Genomic DNA, 10,711 nt, shown 5'->3' on the forward strand with positions numbered 1-10,711 from the left:
ACGTAACTGAAATACTAAAAAAATAGTGATGTAAAGACGTTATAACTAAACGGTTGTAGATAAAATATATCTATACTATTAATTTAGAACGTCCGTCGTTTCTGACATAACATTGTAACTCTGTGTTTGCAATTTGCAATCTTTGGTTGAAAATCTTAAAAAATGGACAAAATGCATTTAGTAAGTCTGCTCCTCATTTAATTATTCATTTTTTGTCAGAAGTGTTATCCAAAAATACTGAAACAATGAAGAAGTAAAAATAAAATCAAGTAGACAATCAAAAGTATACGATAATGCCCTCTGGGTCCTACTGATGCATTTACGAAAAAAAACCTGAAAGCAGTATTGAAACCTTTGAATAAGAAGACTAAGGAAGGAGCATAATGCTATCCATGTATTCATGCATGATGGGCGGAAAAGGCACCATAAAAGCTCTCTAGGGTGGGGATCCTTGACAGTTCTGTTTGACGATTCATTTGACACATTTGAATTTGATTTGAAATTTTGTGGATTTGTCAGTCTTTCTGGAGCTTATTTTATGTTATTTATTATTTATTCTACTACTGATAGTTGTATAAAGGTAGTAAATCTAGATGGAAATTGTGGCAGAACTTAAATTAACAGTGACACTATCGCGATTTATCGAAAAAGACTCTAAAATAGTTGGTTGTGTAGCGTGCGGTAGATCTCGGCAAAAATTGAGTGAAATAATGGAACAACTTTTCGCTAGTAAGTGACTATATAATATACATACGTGTAGTAAACCGATCATTTATGAAATTCACTTAAATTAACTAAATTATATATTTTTCTTGCATTTTAGCTTTTATTTATTACTTGTCAAAGATTAGATGTCAAAGAATTTAGATACGTTAATTTGACTTACCTGCGTCAGTAGCGTATCGGATGTCTGTGTTAATAAATACTTATTATAACTTATCTATTTTTATTAGAATTATATATTTTTATAACAATTTTAATAACTACCAACATTTATTCACAACGTAAAATAAAACAACAAATTATTGAGTCTACCCCACGTCTACCCTACATCATAGTTTTACATTTTTTAAATAAAATTAGAACGACACTGATAAACCGGAATTTAAGTCGGCCATATTTGAGGCCCATCGCGGTGTACCTAAGATTTTTGATATGCTCCTTCCTTAGTCTTCTTATTCAAAGATTGAAACAATACTATTATTGTAATGCCCTATAAAAGCGAACAATTAATATTTTCTTTTAATAACCTATAACAATTGTAATAACAAATGAAAAAATCAATGCAAAAACAAATGGAATAAACAGATTAAGTTGATAATATGTAGAGATGATGTAGTAACTTGATAAAATACAGTAGTAGAATCGTATTTATTTATCTAAATATATTAACCCGGATGTCAAACTCCAAGATCAAATTCAAACAAAACAGTTCAAGATAAACTACAACAATTTTAAACAAGTAGTAAACACAGGATATTATCGTAAAAACAATTTCATGGATGCATCTGTTATGTATTTATCTATTACAAATTCTTTGGAAACCTGACAAAATAATTATTCTGACTCAAAAACAAGTCAAGTTGTGCATTTTTTCTTTGAAATTCTGAAAATTTTGTTCTACGCTGGAACGTGCATAAAATGGAAAATCTTTTAGGTCGAATTTGTGTTGCTAGCATCTAAGCTGGCATGTCATTATTTAAAAATCTATAAACAAACTATACATAACTAGTTGTTCTTGAAACTAACAATAGCATAACATGACCTGTTTGAAAAAAACAGGTATTTTATTTTTGGCAGTATTCGACCTAAAAATTCAGTTTTTTGTATGTATATAGCTTCAGCTAAATAACAATAAACTTGATTATGCGTGTTTTGACACACATAATCGCTATCACATTGGTTAAATCAAAAAAGTTGAATAGAACAGTAGCTGATGACTAGCTGAGCAATGACTAGCTAATATGCAATCCACTATTTTCAGTTTATGACTCTAGTATATATGCTAAGAAAATATTGGTGCCGGTTTCTAGAGGCTGCACAGCTTATTAAGTACCAGCTGGCCAACTTAAGTCCTTTACATTGAAGTTAGCGAATTAACGTTTAGTTTCGCTTATTTTATCTAACAAGTCAAATTCCGAGATCCAATCAAGCTTGGTTTAAAATATATACCAAGACTGATGTTCTGAGTGCTGATATGTTTAGAGAACGCAGAAGATAGCTCCTGAATAAGCTATGCCTGTTGCAAAAGAAATTTATCTTACTTTAATTCATTAAATTAAATCTTCTGAAAATATTACTTTATCTTATACGGTTAACTATTGGTCATTAATGTTAACAATTTATTCATAAACGTATCTCTGAACAAACACAGAAAAAATAATTTATTATCGACTGGAAATATTATGGGATTTCCGCGGAACTATCGCAGGCAAACGATTAAAACAATGCAATCATGTGTAAAAACGTTACGTTTGTAGAAAACAAAGTTGGCCTTGATGCACGTCACTCGCACAAGCTAGACTGGCGGTCGCCAGACTTATGAGAGCTCGGTAGAGACCTATCGTGTTTTCCCGTTCGATAACCTTAACGTTATTCAAATTCATTCATTCATGTCATAAATCTTAGAGAACTAGGTAGATTCAGAGACGATGTAAAATATTTATTGATACAAGTGTTAGGGTTTCTATTTACGTCTTGTAATGTTGTCACATTTTATAAGAATAAATATAGACACACGAAGAAGTCACCAGTACAGAGGCGGGCAAAACATTTCATTTCTCAACAAAATGTACGGTAGAACTGATAAAGACAGTTTGAAAGATACTAAAAAGAGCAAGGGGACACTGCAAGGTCAATGAACAGGTACCAGCAAATCACATTTTATGTCATAGCCTGGCAAATGTGTGGTTCTTTGTACTAGACAATGATAATCATCGACAGAGGGTTCTATGGATGGTTCAGCCTCCAATTTATTAGTCATTCTGAAGGATAAGACTGGAGGATGTAGTCTAGAAACAATAAATTCACACTATATCTGAAAAGTTAGCAGTGGATGCAAATAACGACCTTGTAATCTAATAAGATACGAATAACACATTGGTTTGTAACCAAGTGCATCATCACTATATTATAATGAGATTCAAAAGTATCATGATCGAGTTTCAATTCAATAAGAATAATAAGAATCAAATTTTTGTTTTGCAAATTTTAAATTTATTTTCATCTAATATTCTTCTAAAATAGGACAACATTACAAGATGTCAAAAGAAACCTCTCTATCAGTAACTATTTTAGAACGCCTCCTGGTTCAATTATTTCTCTGATCCATAAACCGTATTCGGTGACATCGTTTTTAAACATTTCTTTTTCTGGTTATCTTTTAAGGTAGCGCTAGACTCCCTTATCGTGATCGACGACAGGTCCATAATTCCTACCGAATCGCCGAAACGTTCAGTTCGCCAAGTAAGTTCCATTAACGTTAGCGTCCCCAGACGGTAGCTCTCTATCGTTGTGGGTTCACTACGCTATTGCGACACAGTCGCCGATATTTTACACCAACTTGCGATACATGTTGTAACAGCTGATTTGCCAGATGGTTGTAAAGCGGTACTAATTCATCTTGTGACTTTGGGACACCTGTGTTTTCTATTGTCGTCTTCAGTTTGAATGTGATGACATCCGGCAGCTTCCAGTGCTTATTTGACTAAACTATAGGTTAACGACTAATCAAATTCATCATTTTCATTGTACGGCTGTATGTTTTAATAGCATGATACGCAATGTTCTTGTGGTAATATTACTGTAATTTTAACTACGGTTAATGTATGCAACGAGACATCGATGAGTTTTGATTAAAGTTTGTTTTGTTTCAGGCTGGACTAGTTCCGGAGGAAATTTTTAGAACCACATTCTTCGACTGGATTCCTCAATTGCCAAAATTGGACACGGAGAAAGAAAAATCACAACACCGAGAATATTTGAAACAAAACGTAAGTTATTTTCAAAGCGTATTAAACTGTTATTTTATATTAAGCACTTAAACCAGCAGGTTTTACAATATTGATGTGTGCTTTATTCGCAACGTTTTTAAGTAATATATGGCCAAAATCTTCATATGTCACTTATATTTTTACTATTGCAATTGGAGGTTAGAGCCTTTAGTGTTACAATAATAAAATAAAACACTAATTCACCACAAAACACTTTTACTTTTGCACACGACTTTTGAGTTTTAACCATCCGATGATGCTAACATAGTTGGCGACAAGGATGTATAGTATTTTCAATGTCAATTGGACAGGTTTGGGACTCTTAATTTGTTTGTCCGCATGATGCTGACAATATCGTCGAAATTAAGATCCCAAAACCAGTCCAATTTACTTTGCAAATACTATACAAGAGGTCCAAATTTCCCTGTATCGAACACTTTAAACAATCATTATTTATGCATTTTTCTTTATAGGAAAAAAAAATTGAATTTTTTTAAACCTCTGATCTGCACATAATAAATTTGTTTTCAATTGAAAGTCATTGAAAAATGAATTATTAAATATTTAATAACTTTTCTAATTCTGGCTAATTATTCTAATATATCCTGAAAAGGATTCAAAATCAATATCTATAAAATAAAAAAGTTGTATTTTGCAACACTACTTGGTTGAATCCAAACGGAAACCAGTTTGTGGTATTTTACTATAAAAGCAAATTTGTCTAACCTAAAAAAATGCTTATAAAAAATTATGTTTCTGTGTGCTTCTAACGGCGGGAGGAGATATACCTCCTTACTAGTAAAATACCACTGACAAGCTGGTTTCCATTTGGATTCAGAATTCATTCATTATTCCAGTATTGAAAAAAAAAACAGAATTCACTTTAGTAAATCAACCGAGAGAGTGAGCCTTAAATAAGTGCAAATATTTTTAGGGGTGGTATATTTCGAAAAAAAAATTCAGAAACTCCAGATCAGATCCCATACCAGACCGTAGAATTTAAAAATTTGAAATTTTTGCAAAAAAAATTATGGATTTTTTTTAAACACAATCTCTTCTTAATATGGCAACATAGATAGTAGATTAAATTTACAAGAAAGAAAATCCAGAAAAGATCCAGTGGTACTCAAAATTTAAGCGATTTTTTTTAAATGTTCAAAGTAAAATACCGGATGCGTCTCAAAAGTAGCTCACCCCTATAACTTTTTTTATTTTTTTCAAATAAATAAAAACAAGATTTGGTACGTTAGTATATGACATAAATTAGTACTGATTGACGTATTCAATTGTTTTTGGTCACTTTCTGTTTCACCGGAAATGACTACAACTTTTGATTTTTAAATGGCACCCTCGGTATATTTCTACTTTATTCGATAGAAAAAGACACTCTGAATAGAATGATATTTTGTATGTCAACTTTTGACATTTTCGCATATGGTTTATTTGAAATTGTAACATGCGGTTCGTAACGACAATTTGATTCGAAATACTAAGTTTGTGGTACCAAATTATTCGTAAAAAAATGCTTTTTCCAAATATGTTGATGAGCCATCCTCGTTCCATTTGAAAAAAATTGAGATATGATTAAAAAAAATGATTTGTGCATCTTTTAACCGGCCGGGACAAGACACGAAAAACAGTAGACGATTAAAACTATTTTTCCAAGACTCCTTGATTAAAAATTAGTGTTTTTAGCACAACCATGGCACTCTAGATTGAAATTTAAAATACGATATTTTTTAAAGTGAAAATGTCAAATGTCATATGTCAACTTTTTTTTATCATTTTCTATCGAATAAAGTAAAAAAATAACGTGAGTGTGCCATTTAAAAATCAAAAGTTGTAGTCATTTCCGGTGAAACAGGAAGTGGAGAAAAACAATTGAATTCGTCAATCAATCCTAATTTATGTCATATACCAACATACCGAATCTGGTTTTTTCTATCTGAAAAAATAAAAAAGTTATAGGGGGTGAGCCACTTTCGAGACGCACCCGGTATATCGGTTATTTGGGACTTATTTAAAAAAGATAAAGAGAAAATATTTTTTTTATCCAGATCTACCAGCCCTAAAAATATTTGCGCTTATCTAAGACTCATCCTGTACATTCAAAGATATATTTAAATTCCGTTTCCAATTTTCAAATTTTGATTTCTTTATTGCCAAATTCACTCCGTTTTTATAACCAAAATGCAAGTTTCCATTACCGCAACCCAAAAATATTTATATTATTAATACGATTTTTTATTGTTTCAGGGCTACGAGGGCCTGACCAACATGTTCGTCTATCTCCAGAAAATTGCCATAGGCCTCGAGACCATAGTAGCAGACTATGCGGAATCTCCTGAACCGCTCAAGTCGGACTCAAAACAACTGTACGGGATCGTCCTTAACGTACTCTGCGAATTGCAAGACGGCGGTCTGTTCCAGAACAAAATCGCCACGGATTCTCTATTCGTCCAACGCTCCTACGTGCCGGACACTCACAGAAACCTCATGAACGATATGACAGAACGTACTAGGCGTGACTGGGTCATCATCAGAGACCTAATCAAGATCATGGAATACGTCCACGAATATTCCGACTTTTTAAGCAAGAATGGCCCCATCAAATCCGCCATCTAATGTCCCAACGAAATTGGAACTGTCATCTCCAGACATATTTTTATCAGAAACAGGGAGATCTGGATTTTTGCCGAAACATTTGGGCGATACGACACTTAATCAAAATTAGTATACAGGGTGGTCCGAACTGTATTCCGGAAACTTCGGCAGCATATTCTGCAGATAAGTAAAAAAGTTCGTATAAAATGCTAAATTTCGGAGATACAGGGTGTTGAAGTTTCATTTTTATTTTTATTTTTTCCAAATAATTTCTGAAGTAACGTCAATATTTGGATGAAAATTGGTGTCTGGGAGTTTTTTGACATGAGAAATTTGATTTTGATGTCAATATGACTCCTGTTTGTAGGAGGCGCCACCTACATGTGTTTTAACTGTTTTTAAGAGTAATAACTTTTCGTCCGTACCTGTATAAAACTACTGGGTAAAAAAATATACATTTTTGTGATTTTTTACGTAAAAAATATCTCTTGGTAAAAATGGCTACGAGCAACCGTTCTCGAGATATTTAGAATGGAAATAGTCAATACATGTAATTTTTAACAAAAAATAAACACACGTTGAGATAGTTATTTGACTGAAATAATAAATCTAGAAAATTTTTATTTTTTTAAATTAAACATACATTATTTTGCGAAAAAATGGTGATTAAACAGTTTTTCTTGAACTTTTGACACAAAAACAATACAAATTTATGATTTGAGTCAATAACTCTTTAGTCAACATGTTTAATTTATATCAATGATGACAGGTATTGACAATTTCGATTACAAATATCTCGAGAACCATTACTCGTAGCGATTTTTACCAAGAGACCTTTTTTACGTAAAAAAAGTCGTTAATGTATATTTTTTTACTCAGTAGATTTATACAGGTACCGCCGAAAAGTTATTACTCTTCAAAACAGTTAAAACACATGTAGGTGGCGCCACCTACAAATGGGAGTCATATTGAAATCAAAATCAAATTTCTCATGTCAAAAAACACCCATCCACCAATTTTCATCCAAATATTAACGTTACTTCAGAAATTATTTGGAAAAAAAATCGAAATAAAAATGAAACTTCTACACCCTGTAACTCCGAAACCAAGCATTTCAGGACATACATTTATACGAACTTTTTTACTTATTTTTATCTGCAGAATATGCTGCCAAAGTTTCCGGAATACAATTCGGACCACCCTGTATATGCTGATATCTGAACAAGTATCGATCGACCTAACCTAATTTATTGAAGGTGATTTTTTGACAGACGGTGATATTGACATTTTTTATTAATTTATATAATATTTATTAAAGATTATTGATTTTAAAATTTACTCGACTATTGATATATATTTGTTTGCATAGCAAAGATGATAATCCAGGACGTTTTTTGAGCTGGACTTTTATATATTGTACTTTACTATACAGAGTGAATTTACTGTACCACTCAATTTTTATCCTGAAAAATACTCGGTATATATTTAGAGAACTAACGGTCTACAACGCGTAAAAGTGATAAAAAACCCAACCGCGCGCCTTTATTTAATCACTTTACTATCAATTTCGCTTAATAGTTTAAGATTTTATTTATTTTAGTGTGTATTTTAAATTTATTATATTTATTGTATTTATTTTCTCCCCTTTATAATTTTTTATGTATATATTTATATTATATTTTTTGTACAATTCTACGACAAAAGGGCTGGATTTTGATAAGTTATTATTTTTTCATAATTTTTTTAAACATTTTCATTAACATTTAGATCAAATATCTTAAATTTAATGTAAAGTGAATTAACTGAGTTAGATAAACTAATACTTATACAGAGCCTTTTATGTTGATAGCTATTGTCCAATGATCTGAAAAGTATTATTATTGTATAAAAGCAACGAATTTTTTAATAACTACGGATGAAAATAAAAGATATATCAAATATTTTGATGAATTTCACTTTTTATTGTCATTGTACTTTATTGAAGTATGAATGTTCCTTAGGAACTTGTCATTAAAAAGTCAATAACAAAAATTCAAGTGCACTTATTAAATAATTGTATTAAATAACATTTTATGACACATTTATTGTTGTTACTATGTCAAGACAAATTCAGCTTTAAATAACAATAAAAATGAAAATCATCATCCTTTTTATCGATGCATCTTTTATTCTATTCTGTTTATATATGATATATTTATTGACTGAAAACGTTGACTTGTCGCCGTTTTTCTGTAGTTTTATTGATTTTTAACTGTGATATACAGTATAGATGTTTTGTTTTTTATGTGGTTTTTTATTTACCTATCCCAAATCACCAATCATCAACCAATAAACATATCTTAAATCACCAAACAAATTACCAATCAGTAGTATACCAATGTTTCCACTTTTAATTTGAATAAATCAATAAAATGGATGTTAGCAGAGTAATTGGAAATCAGAAATTATTATTTATTTTAACCACATGACTTAATATTATAAATAGATGAACATAAAATAGTATATTATACAGGGTGGCGCACCTCATTCGCCTCGGTTGATTATACGAAAACGGAAAGATGTAGAAACAAAATATTTTATTGGTATATGTGGGAAGGCAATGTGCATAATTTTAAATTATTTTGAAATATACAGGGTGTGTCAAAACTAAGATCCATACCAAAGTTATATTTTTTCTTATGGATTCTTAGACATGAAATAAGGCATTTATTATTTTATTAAGGGTTTAATATGTTTAAAAGCTTTGGTTTTTGAGATATTTAACTATGCGTGCTATAATAAACAAGTTTGTCAACACCTTGTAGGTACATTACTTTTCAGAATTAATTCTTGTGCTAACTTTTAAGCCAGAGAAATAAACTTTAATAAACATTTTATTGCTTCCTTAAATGTATACAGGGGTATCAAAAATTGCTGGTCTATTTTAAATATTTATTTTACATAAAAACTTCGTTATTTCAAACGCAACACTATGTATTTTTTTAAATAAATCGAAGCATATTTAAATGCTCTTTCAAACTATATAATGGTTTCCTATACCTATCTGGCTCAGATTTTGAATAAAACGCGATTTTTCAATAAAATTGTAATCAAGATGGCTGGTGTTGCCATGGCAATTTTCTAGTGACACATAGTAACTATTTTCAAAATCGACTTTAGTTTATGGACTTAATTTAAATTTATAACAGTTTATTTTTATTTAATTTACCTACAATAAGGTTAATAAGTAAGTATTTATTATTTTATCAAGAAAAATGAAGCAGTATCTCCTAGCAGAAGGAATGGATATGTTACTAGTGATGTTATTTTTCGAGGACAATTGCTTGTCGGCCTGAAGGGTTTATGCTCAAAGATATCCAAATAGGAACTTTCTTGGCAAGTGTTCCTTTGAAAAACTACGAAGAAAATGAATTTGCCTTAATTGGTTCTTTTATAGAAAGTCCAATATATCTACAAGTCATCGTAATATAGATCAAAGAACTACTTTATTTTTCTTGATAAAATAATAAATACTTACTTATTAAACTATTGTAGGTTAATTAAATAAAAGTAAATTGTTATAAATTGAAATAAACTCCATAAACTAATGGCGATTTTGAAAATAGCTAGTGTCACTAGCAAATTGCCATGGCGACACCAGCCATCTTGATTTTATTGAAAAAATCGCTTTTAGGAAACCCTAATATAGTTTGAAAGTTATAAAATCAAAAAAATACATAGTATTGTATTTGATATAACGAAGTTTTTATGTAAAATAAATATTTAAAATAGACCAGAAATTTTTGATATCCCTGTATATATTTAAGGAAGCTATAAAATTTTTTAGCAAAGTTTATTTCTCTGGCTTCAAAGTCAGCACAAGAATTAACTCGAAAAGTAATGTACAGGGCGGTGACAAACTTTTTTGTTATAGCATGCATATTTAAATATCTTTAAATATCTCAAAAACCAAAGCATTTAAACATATTAAACCCTTATAATAAATGGCCTATTTTATGCCCAAGAATCCAAAAATGAAATAAAATACCGGGTGTTCCATAAGAAAAAACTGTAACTTTGGTATGGATCTTAGCTCTGACACACCCTGTACATTTGAAAATAATTTTAAATTATGC

General features: G+C 30.6%; 1 protein-coding gene across 6 annotated transcripts in view; it reads left to right on the forward strand.

Annotated features, from left to right (window-relative positions):
* LOC115875323 overlaps positions 1-6,823 on the forward strand; it is a 269,483-nt gene extending 262,660 nt beyond the window's left edge. For 4 of the 6 annotated variants that reach the window (XM_030890747.1, XM_030890748.1, XM_030890750.1 and 1 more), the window contains 2 exons: positions 3,876-3,992; positions 6,249-6,822. In XM_030890747.1, the coding sequence (XP_030746607.1) occupies positions 3,876-3,992; positions 6,249-6,617 (486 nt within the window). In that variant the 3' untranslated portion in view covers positions 6,618-6,822. Of the gene's footprint in view, positions 1-3,875; positions 3,993-6,248 lie in introns of all 6 variants that reach the window. The other 2 variants (XM_030890745.1, XM_030890744.1) reach the window with 1 other exon arrangement.
* The last annotated feature ends 3,888 nt before the right edge of the window (positions 6,824-10,711 follow it).

The sequence above is a fragment of the Sitophilus oryzae genome, unplaced genomic scaffold, assembly GCF_002938485.1.
Source record: "Sitophilus oryzae breed Bouriz unplaced genomic scaffold, Soryzae_2.0 scaffold_1372_pilon_pilon, whole genome shotgun sequence".
Lineage (NCBI taxonomy): Eukaryota > Metazoa > Arthropoda > Insecta > Coleoptera > Curculionidae > Sitophilus > Sitophilus oryzae.